The sequence below is a fragment of the Salarias fasciatus genome, chromosome 23 (genome assembly GCF_902148845.1).
Source record: "Salarias fasciatus chromosome 23, fSalaFa1.1, whole genome shotgun sequence".
NCBI lineage: Eukaryota > Metazoa > Chordata > Actinopteri > Blenniiformes > Blenniidae > Salarias > Salarias fasciatus.
Window position 1 is genome coordinate 8,859,978 of NC_043766.1, and position 17,982 is coordinate 8,877,959.

General features: G+C 40.5%; 1 protein-coding gene across 1 annotated transcript in view; it reads right to left on the reverse strand.

Annotated features, from left to right (window-relative positions):
* Window positions 1–17,982, reverse strand: part of ptprsa (protein tyrosine phosphatase receptor type Sa) — a 225,866-nt gene that overhangs the window by 19,583 nt on the left and 188,301 nt on the right. Inside the window, exons 25-28 of the mRNA XM_030082488.1 lie at window positions 10,235–10,332; window positions 7,359–7,482; window positions 3,685–3,860; window positions 1,517–1,636 (exon numbers count right to left, since the gene is read on the reverse strand). Coding sequence (XP_029938348.1) covers window positions 1,517–1,636; window positions 3,685–3,860; window positions 7,359–7,482; window positions 10,235–10,332 — 518 coding nt within the window. The remainder of the gene's footprint in view (window positions 1–1,516; window positions 1,637–3,684; window positions 3,861–7,358; window positions 7,483–10,234; window positions 10,333–17,982) is intronic.

Consider the following 17,982-nt stretch of genomic DNA (forward strand, 5'->3'; position numbering starts at 1 on the left):
TTCTGCTTTCCTGACAGAGGGATTTTTTTCCTTGCTGAATAAATGAATAAATGAGTGTGGTAATTAAAAGCAAACTGACCTAGTTCTTATTTTCCCTTTTCTTTTTTGGACATTCCCTGTTTTCTTTTCTCTCTCTCTCTCTTTTAAAGCCACGGCACATTGGTTACGACTGGTGCTTGGCTGCTGAAATGCTTTAAATAATAATTATTTGTTGTGAAAAAAAAAGACAAAACAGAAACACTAGACACACTTTTGCTTCTCTGAAGGACACAAACACACGTGTGTAGATAGGAACCATTGCTTTTTAGATACACTGTTGTGTAGATGATCGTTCATCTACTAACAGCCTCTGCTACCTTATTCCTCACCCAGCAAACTGAAAACAGCTCAGTAAGAAATCACAGCAATGGATCCAGTTATAAAGAAGGAGAGAGAGGACAGATAGAGGGAGAACAGCATCAGTGGGTTTGATGAAGGACCAGCGAAATATGAATGGTCCCGAATATCAACCAGCTGGCTTTAAAGCATCATAGGTGTTACTAGTTTGCTTTGCTTTCGCATTCCTTTTTTTCTGCTAAATCTAAAAAGCAAACCAGCATTGTACAGTCTAGTTAAGAGAAAAATCTGATAAATGTCTAACCTCTCCACTCTCCACAATCTTTTGCAATCTCCTGATATTTTCCTGAAGGCTGAATGAAGAGAGGTCCCACATGTACTGGTGAGTTCAGTTTCTCATTTCTCTGTTTGAATTAATTTAAGTGTGTGTGTGTGTGTGTGTGTGTGTGTGTGTGTGTGTGTGTGTGCGCGCGCACACGTGTGTGTACGCACGCTTTCTTGTGTGCCTGTGTCAGTCATATCTAAGGGTGACAAGTTATTTTTGCATGTAAGGTGTGTAACTTTTGTTAATACAAAAATAAGCATGCATGGGAGCTTGCATGTAGAATATCTTCCTCTTGACAATATGCTCATTTGTGTTTTGACACTGCCTACCTGCTGGTGTGCTTTAATCTTTGAATTTGTGCCTGTGTGTGTGTGTGTGTGTGTGTGTGTGTGTGTTGGGGGCTACAGAAGCATGAGAGCAGTCTGCCAATTATGTATATTGAGTTTCTCTTCAACTCACTTTACCTAAGTGCTCCAATTTGGCAGATGCACATAAACAGATGATACATTGAGGAGAGACAGCTGAACAAGGTAAAAAGGGTGGACTAGAAGGATAATGGAGATGAGGGGTTATGTGTATATACCTTTTGTTTGTTCTGTTTATGGAAAGTGTACAATTTATGTGATTACTTTTGTTTGAGTAAATCCTGTAGCTGTATCTAACTGGTCCTCTGGTTACAGGGTGAATGATGAATAACAAATAATGACGTCTACAACACCATAACAGATGTAAGAATTTTTTCTATGTCCTTGCTTAAATTTGTTGTATAACTGACACAAACACAAGAACAAGGCAAAGGTAAATCTCGGTGAAGGAGGAAAAAAAAATAAACATAAAGGGAAACAATTTACTTACCTTGTGTAAGGAGAAAGTGCGAACACAGAAAGTGGCCAATTCTATGGTGTCCAGCAGGGTCACTTGAGTCATACCGTATGTTTCTGTGCCACGGCTGGGCCAGTACTGGTCACATTTTATCTGGGAAAAACAAGTGGGAGACAGACACATGAATGAGCTGAAATTTTCTTGCTTTCACTTAAATGGCTTCTTCACGAATGAACAACATCCCACACATAAATGGAGTAGTTAAAAAAAAAAAAAAAAAATCACGTCATGTTTTCCCTGACACAAATACGTATGGTTCTGCACCACTCATAAAGCAAACCCTCCTGTGGATTAAAAACACCAGGCGGTGTTGACAGAAACACTGCTGTGGCTGCCTTGTAATTTACATCTGAGAAACAACACTATGTACACCCGACAGATGTGACTGTCACAACAACTCCATTCTTATAGCTTAACTGCAGCAACCTCTCTCACTGCAATTACAATTTCAGATACTTATACAAAACCTTGCTTTCTAGTACACTGAGTAGGAGTAAAATGATTTTTTGAACAAATCCTGGATCAGTTTCTTATCTAGTGGGTGTACAGTAAATCTGAAAAACACAACACCTGCTTCCCCCAGCCGTTGCCGTCTGCCCACCTAATAAAGATTCATTCAATATGGGGTGTGAAAGTGCCAGTGGACATCTGATCAGATCTGACAGCTAGTGAGGGAGATGGAGTCCTCTCCAGCTTTATCTCCCATTTCCTGCTCAAGCTGACAGTCAAGTTCCACCGCCTGCTAATCCTGATCACGTTTGACAGGAGAGGAATGCGCATGTCAGGATAGAGGATAGGTAAACAATTGAAAGGGGGTAGAAGGAGGGAAAAATGAGTGGAGACACCCGGGGTGAGTGAGTGTGATGTTGACACAAGGTTAAATTGACAGGATGAGACATCACGGCTGGCTTTTTGACATTTAGACATGTCCCTCTCTTGCTCAGTCAGAATATTATCAACACAGGTTCCTCCTTTCGGCAGTGAATGAAGAAGTTTTCACCTCCAGTGTCACCCTTTAATGAAGTGAAACTATCAATCCAACACGATAAAAAAAACAAAAAAACAAAGCAAAACCAAAGTGTATTTGTACGTAAAAGCAGAAATGTAGATTCAGAAAAAAAAGTACCAACAAAAACCTACTCAGAATCCTTCAAAATGTATGTATGCAGATTGTTATTACTTATCCACAAGTATAGAAGCAGAATGTTAATGAGATATGCCTGATTTAAAACACTTCATATATGAGTAAGAGTTTCAATCTATTACATTTTATATAACAACAGTTTAACGTCAAACTGTTAAATTAATAAAACAAAAGATGAAAACAGCTTATTTTAACCTTTCCCTTTTACACTTTTCATAAACGTTTGACTGCAAAAGGCTTAAACAATTGGGTCTGTACAGGCTTCAGAACAATTAATCTCCTTATACACACTTAAATTGCGAGTATACAGAAGAATAAGACTGAAAGAAAATAACCAACTATAGTGGATGAGTGGAAACACCCCAGCATGTCATTTCTGCCTTCTTAAACTAAGCCACTGCGCTCTCCAGCCACTATTTCCTCGAACTTCCACTTATAACAGATGGATGTAGGCGGTATTGGTCACAGGTACTGCACAAGCTCTTCAGCTCTCTCTTGCTCAAAATCTAATTTTAGCTTTCTGCACTGTACAGTGTAAGTGCAACAACTTGCGCTTCTCTCAGCACTGCAGGGAACATGCAACAGCTTGCCACTGCAAATAAGACGAGAAAACAGAGCTAAGCGTGTGAAGATGCCACCGGTGGATAAGAACAGCTGACTGATATGCACATGTACGTTTGAGTGAACAAATATAGCCTGAGAGAAATTTCACAAATTCTCTGAGAAAAAAAAAAAAAAAAAAAAAAAAATCTGTGAAAAGAAACCAATTGTGATTGCTGTTCCTTAAAAAGGATCCAAGACACAAAACAATGTGAAGTCAAGCCATTTTAGGCAGCTGGTGAAAGTAGATGGTGTTATGGGGCAGAAAAGGAAAACACATTCACACACATTTAAAAGATGTCACTGGAGATGACCCGAGGTAAAAAGGAAGAGGTAAAAAGGAGCTTGCCCCAAGCGTTGCCCTGCGTCCGTCCAGAAATAGGCCGAGCAGACTTACCCGTGACTTCTCTTCCAACCTTGTCATCATGACAACAGTGGCTGCTCTCTGTTCCCACACCATTCTCCAGAAGTCTCCAAACGTCTCCGGTAAAGGACCCTGGGTGGCAATGTAGGCGTTCTGCTTCCTGTAGCCATCGATGTAATTGGCGTTGATATAGTCACTGCCTGTTATACCTGCACATAAAGATACAGAGAGAAATTTCATTACTGAAGGTGGAAAATGTTCTTTGGCTTTTTTTTTTTAATTCAAAATGCTTCTTGATCTTTTATCATTTTTTTTCTGTAACATTTTTTTCCCATACCATCTGCCTCAAAGATTCACACAGTTTCAAACACACTACTTCCCACCAATGAATTTGTGTGAATGTTAATTTACAAGAAAAGCAAACAACTAAAACCTGGCTAAATTCAACCAAATTTTTGGAGCTGTTGAAATAGAAGATTCCAGTTCAGCCAACCGTGGGACATATTGTAAGTGTTACTTCTTTTTTTTTTTTTTTTTTTAATACAGCTTATTTTTTATTTTGACAAAAATGATTAAGCACATCATGGTGTGTTTGTTAGCAATGTTGCCTCACAGTAAGAAGAACTGGATTCAAATCAGCTGTGTCAAGTCTGCATCTTCTAAAACAGGTACATTAGGTTAACTGGTGACTCAGATTTGGCCGCAGGTGTGTATTTGTGTGTGTCTATCCTCCGACTTTATCCCTGTAAGGAACTGGTGACCTTTCCCGGCTAAACAGTGCCTTTTGGGCTCTTTTCATCATTACTGGGATGCTACATTGTCAAATCTGGTTGAAGGATTCTCTTGTAGGTTAAAGTCCTTTGAAGAATACTAAATACAGAGTATTTTGTGCTTTTCTTGGCTGTTGACGTTTCCACACTTTTGTGCTACTGCACAAGGGACGCACAACTGAGAAATAAGGACTCTGTGAGACAGTAGTTTCAGTCACTAGCCTACTTTCCAGACTGCTGTATCGTGTGTTTTCTTAGGATGATGTTTCATTTTGAAAGGACCCAACTTGGACACATTGAGCTGGAGAAGCAGAAACAATAAGTTTGTTTTATGACCAAAAGTATTTTGGTTACAATGGAGTTTCTGAAGAGTCCTATTTTTTGTACTTGCTCAAGTAAACTTAATGAATTTATCACAGAAAACCAGATAAACCCTTTTTTTTAGTTCTAAAAAAAATCCACTTACACCAAATGGAGCACCCTTAAAAAAAATCAAAGAAAGAAAGAAAGAAAGAAAGAAAAGGTTGAACATATCCACCTTTTTCAGCATCTAACAGATGCAAGCTCGGCCCGTTAAAGCCTCTTGGCTTAGCCACACAAATGTGGTGACAAATAGTGTCACTTATGGGAGAAGTTTTCGACCAGAAAATACCTCTCACAACAGCTCAGTTTGTGCAACACTACAGAAATGGCTTAATTGCTTCAGGAAGTGGAGCTCATAATATTGCTTCTTCAAGTCTGATGAATGATTTAACTGTGCTACACAACGGTGGTAAATAAGCCTCAACTCATATGCCAGTGTTATCTCCACTTGGCTGCATTTTATTTTCATCCATAGCTTTTATACCACAGTGCCAGTCACAACACAACACCGTTCAAGTTAGATGATATGGATTGAAACACTCTCTTCTATGATTGCAGGCAATTTTGGTGTTAAACAGACTGTGTCGTCAGGCTGGAATTTGACAATACTAACTAAACTCAACTGGGATAATAAAGAAACATAATCTCGGTTTCAAAGTATCCCTGCTGTGATGATACAGTGGAGCTAAGAAAAAACACTCCCGTCTTTCCAAATGAATTGATTTAAATGCGACGTCTGCCTCACTGGCACAGCTAAGTATACTGCTCCTGCGTCAATTTCTCTTTTAAACCGCTTTGATTCTCGCAAGGTTTCTTCTGATTTACCACCACCACCACCATGAACGAAGCACGCCTGGAGGATACCAAGGGGTAAATCAGCCACTCAGCCACCACAGTCAGGACACAGATATAGCTGCCATGCCTCTCAGCGTGCTGCCATGCTCTACTGCACAATGGTCCCACTAAATCCAGTCATAAGGACCTCTTCAACATCGCTGTGTAGAAGAATGTAGAACATTTCCTCGCTAAGGATGATCCCGTATACGCAGCGTCTTAAAACTCAAGCTGTCCTTGAGCTCGGTGGAACTCACTATAGGCTTGGCTATTTTAAGATGTTCTAAACAGAACGTTTAAGGCAACATCCCAACATCATGCTCAACACTGAATGCTGTGAAGACATGACAGGGCATCAAATTTATTTTTCTATCCAACAAGCTATATATAGTGGTCTATATTAAGGCAGCATGTAGACTAATTTAATTTTAAAATACACACCAACGACCTCCAATGTCATCAGTGTCTATTTTGAAGATGACTGACATCTCCTGACTGAGGCAACAGAAAATAAAACACTCAATTAGACTTTCCAGGAGGTGAGACTGAGTGAGGACATTGCAAGGTGGACGAAAACGAGGGGGCATGTAAACATAAGAAGAGAGAAGAAAGCAAAAACAGAAAGGGGGAATAAAACTAGGAGAGGCAAATGTCATTAAAACGGGTACCACGTCGCACAATTTGACTGTGGTGCCTTGGCTTTAGTCATAGTTAAGTGAACACAGAATGGTGGTGTGCATGAATTGTTCTACTGCTGAGACTAATAGCAAAATCACTGCACTGTAAAATAGAAATTTCAAACTTGATTAATTTATGTATTTATGGACGAGGCCCCTTTTTTCCCTGGGATAATTTTGTTATGCATGTTGTCGCACCCTCAAATTGGCCTGACTCTTGCGAAATGTTGAAATCTAGTCTGAGCAGTTACAAACACAAAAGACGAGTACTCTGGAGTAGGGGAGTCTGGCATTACTGTGATGAGTCGGGAGCTCTTCTGGAGACGCAAAGCCAGAACAATGTCAGCGGTGAAGGGTGACTACCTCTGACAATGTCCCTTGAGATTTAGGAGTCAGAGGAAGAGGTTTTCTGGCTCTGATGTTCTCAGTACTCTGTCTATGAGCAGTTAAGAGACAATTCAAGGGAGAGGGGCAGATCTGATGAGACAAATGGGACGTTGAAAACACTGGCTCAAGTCCTGGTTCAGGCGCCGTGTGACATGGGAGCGCTGGGCCCGAAGATGAGCTTAAACAAGTCCTTTATAAACACTCAAAGAATTCATTGCATAAACTGTTTACCTCCCTTAAAAATAATTGAGCTGAAAAATGTTTTAGTTTAACATCCAACAAAAGGCTATTTTTTCTGAAGAAAAAAAAAAAGAAGTCACTGGTTGCTGCTGAACTGTATCTGAACTTCAGATACTATGAATTATTCCCCCCAGTTACTGCAGTATTTTGTCCTGTTTTTCCCTAATGAGCCAACACAATACTTGTCTAATCCAGTTCAGCTGTGCGGTTCATACATTCCTTTTTGTCAACCTCTCTTTCTTGTTGTCATCATAAAAAGTGAACCTCAATTTTATTCAGTTCCAGGCAAAATAAGCTGCTGTACAGATATGAACTTCAAAAATATGCACTTAGATTTTTTTTGATGTATTAAACATTTTCTCAACACGTGGACAGTGTTTTGCTCAGAAAGCTGAGCTGGTTTTAGAGGAAGAGTGTTATGATAGATGAGGCTTACCTTCAATGGGGGCCAGGATGACTCGGGAGTGATCGTAGGCAATGACGTTGGCGTAACGATTTTTGGGCTTGTTCACCTCCAGGTTGGAGTGTTCCCAGGTGAACTGCTGGCCTGGATCAATAGACTGACGGGGGGCAGACACAGGCAGAACATGCACACATAAAGAAGCAATCAGAGGGGCCGTGAGAGGAGCTGTGCTGCAACAATACAGCCTCAGTGTCTTCATGGACAGAGGGGAGGGAGCAGGAGAGAACAAGAAAGCATGAAATGCAAAAAGAAAGAGAACACTGTGTTTTTCACACTGACTGAAATTCAGCAGCTGCACATTTACTCAAATGTAGATCCCTAATGAAGAGATTGCATGAAGACAAATAATGATGAAGCTGAAGCGGACGCCTCTACCCCCCTTGATGAGAGGCGCGTGGAACAAGGTCCGAGACAACTCCAGCTGCCTCTTGAAAAAACAAGAGCCCTGAATAGATATTCTGAATCCTTGTCAGGACAATTACATATTCCAACACAATTTCCTGTTTGCTGATAGATGTGTGCTCTGCTCTGTTAGTGTGGTGACAGCGACTTGAATAATATTTACAGTTAAGCATGGGGGGGGGGGGGGAGAGAGACAGAGACAGAGAGAGAAAAGTCAGGAAGATAACATGCAATCTACACGCAATCATTACAGCAACGAGAGATTCCCTGTGTTCTAACCTCATCTTTTATTCTTTCTCTCTGCACTGTGTTTGCACCATCCCCTTCTCTGTCCCCATTTTTCTTATCAGCATCTTTTCATCTCCAAAGTCTTCTACTTTTATCTCTCTTTATCTTCTTCATCTACCACCTCCTCCCTGATGTTTATACCCCCTCTTTGTTAAACAGTCCTCCACCTACTCGATTATTTTTATTCCGCTTTTAAATGATCCTATTGATAACTATGAGTGCATGCTTCTTAATATTGGGGTCACTTTCTCTGAAAAGTCTCTCATTTCACAAACTGGAAACCCTACTTGTAAATTGTATTTTTTTTTCTCTCGAGTAAATTACATTTTGGAAATGTGACTGTCAAACGTCCAGCTCTGATTTTGAAGGATGACTGCTTCCAAAAGTGATTTGAAAACCAACTGGACAATAATTGCTCAAACTCCTCTTTCACAAACTACATTTTCTCCCATTTCCCTCTACCCTGTGATCCATGATGATGTGCTCGGAGATGAATGACGGTTCCTGTCAGGAAGACGTGGTTTTCAGGACACAGTCCCCACCTGCCTGGCACTAGATAAACTCTGGGCCTTCAGCATCATCATGTAAAACTGTGGTTGCCTTTTCATTGCAGTTTGTTTGTCACATTAACTTCTCTTCATCTCTACTCTCCAGCTGTGAAACCCCACTCTTTCCCCTCACTGAATCCTCATCATTAACCAAGCTTCTCCACCTCATCTCTCTCTTCTCTCCCCTCGCCCTGCTCTCCTCAATTTTTTCTCCTCTCTCACATCCCGCCTGGCTAAAAACCAATCAGTCAAAGCCCCGTAGAGCTGCGCTTGGCAAGCTGGGGCACCAGGACGAGCAGCCATTCATCAAGAAAATAACAAAATTAAAATTACACTTCTCTATTTAATTTGGTCATTTATTTTTCCTAGGGGGGTGGCTGTGTGAAGGGGCAAGCGGACGCAGAGCGACTGAAAAAGACAGAGTTGAGCGGGTGGTTTAAGGCTCTTTCAAAGCCAAGTAATTAGAAGTTGTACTCATAGCAAAGCATCAACTCTGGCATAACGTTCTCCCGTCTCTCTTCCCCAACGAATGGAACAAGCTTGTCCATTTGGTATACAGCCCGGATGTGGATTTATAAATAATAGATACCCAAGAAATACTGGATTGCTATGAGAAGTCATTATCCACCAACATCCACCAGCAGGCATGATGACGGCAATCTATGCTAGTGTGCCCGCTTTCTACCTTAGCTTGGCGCGCAGCGAGGCGACAGGCAGTGTGATTTAGGGATGGCAGGGAGGGGATATTGCTTGTATGCAAACGAGAGCTGATTCAGCGCTCCTGATTTCTAATCAACTCTGGTGTCATTTATAACCGCTGCGGTCTCAGAGCTCAGACAGCTCAGTTACCCTTTCTACACAGACACACACACGCGCACCACATGCACGCACGCACGCACGCACGCGCGCGCGCGCACACACACACACACACACACACACACACACACACACACACACACACTTTGTTAGAGCCTGGATATGTGTAGTAGTTCTGGGTTTAAAAAAAGATGGCTGTCTTTATTGAAGAAGGAAGAAAAAATTTAGTTTAAAATCACTAGGGTCTTTGAAGAATTCCAAAGTCATTTATTTATCATTTTACCGATATGTTACATTTTCGGAGGTGAATGTTGAAGATAGTCAGGAGTCTGTTCTGCTGAGGAAGAAAATATGGTACTAAAGTGGTAACAAAGTTTCAGGTAATCACAAATTGACATTTCTTTCCTAGAAAAATATTTGGATGGACATTTTATCTTGTTGCTCTGGATGTAGTACAGCTGAATAATTCTTTTATTTTACCAAGAATTTGAAGAAATTGCATTTGGGAGATCAGCGGCTGCCAGCATCCTACCATGGGAAATTCCATGTAATTCAGAATGACAATTTCCGTGCTCTGCTAATATATGTGGGGGAAAAAAAGCAGCTGAGGTGTACTGATATTTCATAATTGCTCAAGTACTGCCAGCTACGGTGCTGCCAAGAAGCAAGAATGGGGAATTTAAAAAGAAGAGACATAGCAGAAGGTTCTTTCTTGTCCTTTTCCAATGAAAACACAATCAGACAGAAATCAATGATCTGAGCCAACTTTGAACTTTGAACTTTTGGCCCACTTACCTCATATTCCTGGGAGAGTTTGAGGTTGTCGTTGGCCTTGAGAAGTTCTGTGTGTTCAGCCAGCTCTGAGATTGGGATAGGAGGGTGATTCATCATACCTGCTCATGAGCCCCAACAAAGAGAAAGAAATTCCACAAAGGGAAACGAGAAGGAAGAGAATGCGTTAACACTGTTGGCAGGATGCGTGACTAAAACTTACAACATGACACCACGAATCAGTTATGAGTGACAGCTTCTTGTTTACAAAACAAAGGTTTTAGTGATGAGGAAGCTTGTGCAGAACGTGGTGAATGTCACACACAGCAAAAACATATTGACTGGTGATGTTATAGTCACTTATTGAACCAGGCCAGAGCTCAGATGTTGATCTAGGCTGTAATGTAGCAATACTGACAGATGGTCGGACCTAGAAAACAAAGGCTGCTGATTGTGCTCAATTATGACTCAAACATTCAGAGGCATCAATAACTTTAATAACAAGACAACGTACTTTAAAATGATACAAGACTTAAAAAAACAAAACAAAAAAAACAACACAGTTTTGATAGAGACATCAAAGTTAAGAAACACCAGAGATCCTTTATACTCTTTCTATCAGGTGAGTGTGCATGCTGATAAAAACTCTTTGTACTCCTCATCGAAGATAATGAAAAGTAGCATTTGCTTTCATGGCTGCTATCAACAATAAAAAAATAAAAAAAGGAGAATTCAATACTGGGTCATGAGACCACAAAACAACTTTGTGATGGAAATGAGTCTCTCTTGGATTTCACGAGGGAAATATAACATGACATATAAGTAGTTATAAGTAAACACTGTGAGATTCATTGTTTCCCCCTCAAGTTATAGGCATTTACTGTGAGGGAGTACATACCCCTACTTCTACTATAGCCTGTGCTGTGTTGTCAGCATTGTGACCATTTTCACAGTTGCCTCTGTAAATAGCTGCTTATTCTAGGATCGAGCCCTGACCTGGGGGTTTATGGAAAGGGTGGTGAGAGGGAGAGAGGAGGAATAAGGAGGTTTAGGAGTGTGAGTGATGCTGAGTGACACAGTGAGCTGCTCCATTTCAGCCAGCTCGTGCAAAGCAAGCAAGACACCTTTTTTTTTTTTTTTTAAAACCTGTTGGTTTTTTTTCAGTCAAGGCATATTTATCCCATACCTTTCAAAACCACCAACAAGTATTTCTACTTGTATGTCCCATATGGTCCTCTACACAATTTATGCTCTCTTTCAACCAAACAATTTGATCAAATTCAAAAATGAATCAAGTTTTTCACTTGGGTGGGGATTTTCCCTATTTTCCCCCCGCCTTGCTCCAATATCCTGTGAATATTGTGTTGCTGCTGGTATAATGTTATCAGCACTGCTGTGCACTCCAGTCGCTAATCCATTTAGTAGCATAATGCTGAGGCCATGTAATGGAATATGGAGCAGTCAAAGATTGTGGGTCTGTCCCTGCGTGTACTCTGGTTATACTTAACACTTTTACATTTAGCAAAAGACCTATTTTCTGCCAACGTTTGAGGTCAACAAAACGTTGACGTCTCCTCACAAGAAAGTCACTTACGTTTAATTGGGAATGGAAATAGACATAATCACATTAATCATACTTAATTTGTCTTGTCTGACAATGCTTAATATCCCACCACTGTCACAGAGGTCACCAATGTTTTGGTTGCTTTTGTTGAGCTGAAGAGGGGTGCTCGGCTCTTAAAGCACTGACAGTCTTCATTAGTTTTGCTAATTTGTTTTACACCAAGAGAACAACGTGGCCGTCTCAACTGCATGAAAATAACAAACCATATAGGAGACATATGCCGACTCTTGGATTGCCAATTTGACAAGACTTGTGCAACAAAAGCTAGTGTTCTCAATGGTCAATTTAACATAATTTCTTTCACAACGAATGTGTATTTTTTTTGTTAAAGTTCAATATTTTAGGATAATAGTATAACAGATAATATTAATGCCTAACAGCAAAACAAAATGTTTATTTATATTCAAGTTTCTCAGTGAGCACACCCTGCAGATCATAGGGGAGGCAGTATGCCAGAGGTATTAATCACTTCTGTTGATGTCAATATACCAGCTTCGAATTCAAAAGAAAAACATTTTAGAAGCTATGAATGAATTAAATAAATGTATATGCAAATGCTGAGCCCTCCTTCTCTTTGAGAGAACAAGAGTGGGCTGTTTGAGGAGAGATCAAAGAATATTTGTGTTTGGTTATGTGTGAGCGGTGGTGTAGTTTACTATGTGTGTGTCCCTGTGTATCTGTGGGTGTGAGTTACAGGCATACTCAAACTCCATCAGTTCCTTTCAGTCAGTGTTTACTGCCCACACTACTGTCTGCATGTTTAAGTGCTTGCTAGGGTACAGCAGCCCAAAGTGTGTGCATATACATCAAAATAAGCTTTGTTGCACAGCCAGTGGGATAGGCTGAAGGTTACAAATATCAGGATTTGTTTATTCCCTCAAACTCTGGTTTGTTGCTTTCGGAAGTTACTGTAAAAAACAAACAAAACTATAAGATCTTTTTTCTTCTCTCACTCGGTTTTTCTTTTCCAAAATCACTGTATTGTTTCCAGGACAAATGATCGATCACACCGATTTCTACTTTAAATCATTCTGATATCAAATTTACTGACGCTGCATTGCAATGATTTAAGATAATATTTAGTTTTCAGTTTAGACTTTACTGTGACCTATCGCTGGACACTGTCAACCAAGGTCAAATTACCGTTCTTCTCTCCTCTCTGTTACAAACCAGCTGACCAAATGCTTTTTCCTAGCCTTTTAAAACCTGTTTTTTTTGTGTGTGTGTTTTTTTACGGCAATCAACAGATTGATCACTGAACATGCACAAAAAACCTGAACAAACTAGTGTCTAATTACACATTTCCAATTTCCCCGATCTGCAGTCGATGCGCCTGAAAAATATAATGACTCTTTTTTATAAGCCAAATCAGCTTTTCCTAAAGCCTATTTATGATGTTGCAAATTTCCATATAAAAGGGAAGATGTCTGGGCAAGCAAAGAAAATCGAGGGAGGGAAAGGGGAAAACCAGAAACTCTGCTTTTCTCTCGGATGATTTTTTTTTTTTTTTTTTTTTGCAGCGAGCAAGGAGAAGGGGTGATCAAATGTCGAGCCATTGTTTGCCACTGCTTTAATTAATTCTGCTCGTTATCTGCGAGCACAGAAAAGACCCTGTTGGTTCAGAATGGAAATGGAGCAGTGGTAGTGAAGTAAGAGGAAGAATAACAAAAAAGGAGGTAGGGAAGGGGAGGAAGAGAAAGCAGAATAACACACTGTACTCTTGTCAAAAATAATGCACCTCTTAACCATCTGTACATCAGCAAAGGTGATTCTATATTATTTATGCATGGTGGATTAATGCACAGCCAACAGCCCAAGTGAATATTGTGACTGACATTCAATAAAACAAAACAGCCCAGTTTACCAATAGAAAAAAAAACACAAGTTAATTAGTGCTTGAACTTTTGTTTTATCATGTGGAAAAAACAAACATAGGCAAATTATGTATTCGTAAATTGAGGCAAGCGGTGCTCAAAAAAACCTCAAAACAAAACAAAAAAATAAATGTATAAAGAAAGCTTGTGCGCAAATTCTAAAAGCATTGAGACTAACTTTCATAGTCAAAATCTGCTTCACTCTGAGGACTGCTTAGACCAGAATCTGTAGAGAGTAGCAAACATATGGGAGATGATTTCAAATAACTATATTGCAACAGAAAAGAGTAGAAAAAGTTATGCAAACACAAAACATGAAAATGTGTCAGGGTCAACTGATGAAAGGCCATGACATAAAGGTATTATCAATTCACTTTCTACATGCACATCTTTCTTTTCTTACTAAACCAACAGTTCACCTTCTCCGCACTGAGTTTCCTTTCGATTCCTTGAGCTCTCCACCAACAACTGAATTATCGAAAACTCTGGACAGCCTCATAAGCCTCCTCAAGAGAAGACTGATTGGTTATTGGTGTTTAAGCCTACTGCACACACAACGTAACTATTTCTACCAAAATGCCCCACGACAACAGGAAAAGAAAAACTGACTCGCTATCCTAAGGTTTCAATATGAAGGGCCCTGTTAAGAATACTGAAAATGAGACAGACATAGGAAAAACAGCTTATGGTAGCCGGTGAAAACCAGAACTGAAAGGTCTCTTTGTTTGTGGCCTGGTGCCGAGGCATTAGGAGTGAAAGGTGTGGAAAAGTGCCCACATTCCTCACTGACAGCTGCAGAGCTGGAGCTGATGGGAGTCAGAGCTCTGAGGAGTGTAGCAGTGGCTCAAAATCTTATCTGCTCCAGAGGAGAAGTCCTCTGAGGCTGCAGCCGGTCAATGTTATGTTCACATATTCTCAGGTCACAAAGCTGTTCAAGCAGAACGTAGCCATATGTGACAACGCTAACTGGACATGTGGCAAAGAGATGCAGTTTGATGGGCTGTGGCCAACCTGTCCGTCAAGCAGAAGCTAAGAAATTTTACCAAGGAGATGAAAGCTGTGGATCGATTGAAAAAGAAAGATGCTTTGCTTCAAGGGCGTCTGTAAAAAGGCAGAAATGAAGGGAAAAAAAAAAAACAACAACTAGAAATTGACTTTAAAGAAATGAATTTGAAATATCTATTTCCTGGTGTTTCTTTTGATACTCAAAATATCTTCAAATTAAAAATGAAACGTAAGTTTACTTAAACCACTGCTAAGCCTAACTGTGCTCACCGGAACTTCTCGATGGCGTTTTATCTTTCACTGACTTCTCGGTGAAAGAATGTCGTGCCAGTGGCGCCAGATGAGTGCGGGGAGATGAAGACATTGAACATCCCCCTCTCACTAATTGATTTGTGACAATGACTAATTAAACCTAGCGGGTGGTTCTCTGATTTACTGTCTCCAAACGTCATTCATCACAGCAGGAAGGAGGTACAGGCATGTCTGATTATGTTTACGTGTAAGCGTGTGCTGTATGCGGGTATGTGCTTCGACAGAACTGGGAGGGGGAGGGCACGGTTGTTACAACCATCGGAGTAATCTGGAGAATTGAGTAGGCTGCTGGTACATGCGAGGGACTCGCTGGTGTCTGACTTTAAAAAAAATGTGTGTGTAAGAAAATGTTTGATGTGTATAAATGGCATAAATGTGGAAGTGACTTTAACAGAATTACGGGAGTGTGAAGTGCTATGTGTGATGCTACATCAGTGAGTGAAGAGATAAAGACGAAGGGATTGGAACGGGATAATAAAAAATGTCAGAAATATGATGAAAGGTAAACTAAATAAAACTGATTTCTCCTGTCAATTTACAGACATTTTTTTAATTAAATGGCCAGAAGAGACCATTCACTTCGGCACTTGACACCTGACTGAAGAGGCTCTAAAGCCCAGAAGCTCGAGGTCCTAATAAATGATGGAATGAATAGATAAATAAATCTGATCACAAAAAAAAAACACCTTAAACATTTAGTGCTTGTTGGAAAAATTGCGATGAATATCCAAGATTGAAATTCACCAGCTTTTTAACAACAGTGCAAAAGAAGATGGGCTAAAAAAACAAAAAACAATGTGAGCACTTATTCCAAAGGGAATATCTTTGTCAGAGATAGAGTAGATATCCACTGTGTTGTACTGCTTCATTACTTTGGCCCCATTTGCCAATTAAACCCAAGGCACCAATGAAGATAATGACAAAACAAGACACTCTGTGGCCCAAGGAGTTATGGGATGACATTGTGAGGCTGTCACATCACCTACAGGCTTTAAAGCACGCACACACACACACACTCACACACACACACACACACACACACACACACACAAACGCACGCACGCACGCACGCACGCACGCACGCACGCATGCACAAACACACAGCATAGACATTCTCACTCAAACACAGTGCTTATTGGAAGCTTCATAAAAAACACATTTTATGCTCTCCAGCACTAGGGGTCAGTGAGCACACATTGCCAATGTGGCATATGCTCTATTGGATCGGCAAGGCCTTGGATAACTGCACTGGGAGTATGCTCATTTGAACAATGGCTGCTATTAGCTGATGGGGATGTTCACAAATGCTCACCGGCCCACTTAATTGGGCTAAAATGTCCATTCAAATTAAATTCCTCGGGTACGCAGATAACGACAGCACCTAATTCTGTGGAACAACGACAGGGCTGTCGAATGGGAACGGTCGCCATATATAAAGAGAACCCTCAGCATTTATTGGTGGATATTACGTAATGGAGCAAGAGACTGTAAGAAGAGTCTCTATTGTTCGAAAGACGGAAGAAGGGCAGCTGAAGGGACAGTGGAAAGCACTTGAAGTCAGAGAGACAAATACGAAGAATGGCCACAATGACACCGTTATTACAGAAGCAATGATAGGGCCCTGAGTATCAATCACGACTTAGATAAGGAGAGCCAAATGAATGCAAGGTTTCTGTATGTAAGATTTTTTTTTTCTTTTTTTGCATCTCTGTCCATTATTGTGCAATGTAAAAAAAAGAAGTCAGTTTGTTGATTTAAAAAAACAAAAAAAAAACCTCAAGACAGCATGGTTTTACTCCCAAACAAGCAAAGGAGAGATGTTCTATTTAGAACTCCAAGCCTTTTGACAGAAGGAACAGGGACTGGCCCTGGTTGACAGATAGATGGAAAAAAGAGAAAAGTTTGGCTGTTTTATGCAGTCTCTGGAGAATTCCCTCTCTTTTCAAAATTCACTAGGGTACGGAAGAACCGTGGCATTTGCACCAGGGTAAAAGTTTCTTGAAAATGTGGGTTCATATGTCAAACAACTGAATGAGACGATACAACCTGAATGCTGGGAGACCTTGACTCTAAAGGCTCAGGGGGATCCACTTTTTCTTTTTTTACCTTGTTGTAAAGAATAACTAGAAAGCATACACTAAATTCAAAGTAGAAGTAGATCAAGCGCAGTTTCGAAAATCAAAATCCATGGCTTGGAATGGGGCAGCGGGAAGTTAATTTAAAGCGATACTTCAACATTTTGGCAAATTGGCCCATCTAGGGCAATTCGGTAGTCATTTAGAACAGCATACTTACTTTTTTTGTGAGGGCGAGCTGTTGTTTATTCAGCGGTGAGTCTGAGGAGAGCTTCACGGCGGACATAATGGAAGTGGATGGTACAGTAGCTTCCCTCGTCAAACTCATCAATCCAACACAATCCAACAACCCCAAAACACACTTTGGTGGACACGTTATAATCCCCACATTCACTACGCTGTGAAATATTAATGCAAAATTACGAGATTGAGCGTTTTTTTGCGAAGATTGCTAAGACGGAACTACTTACTAAACATGGCGTCTGGGCGTAGTGATCTCAAAAGAAAAAGTAGTTCCCAATATTTGCTTCAATGTCGTAACGCTACAATATTATTTGTTGGTGTTTCACAGCGTAGTGAATGTGCGGATTATAACGTGTCCACCAAAGTGTGTTTTGGGGTTGTTGGATTGTGTATTTGATGAGTTTGACGAGGGGAAGCAACTGTACCGTCCACTTCCATTATGTCCGCCGTGAAGCTCTCCTCAGACGCACCGCTGAATAAACAACAGCTCGCCCTCACAAAAAAAGTAAGTATGCTGTTCTAAATGACTACCGAATTGCCCTAGATGGGCCAATTTGCCAAAATGTTGAAGTATCGCTTTAACAACAGACTCGCAACATGCACTATGGTTCAGACCTAAGCTCAACAAATTATATGAGG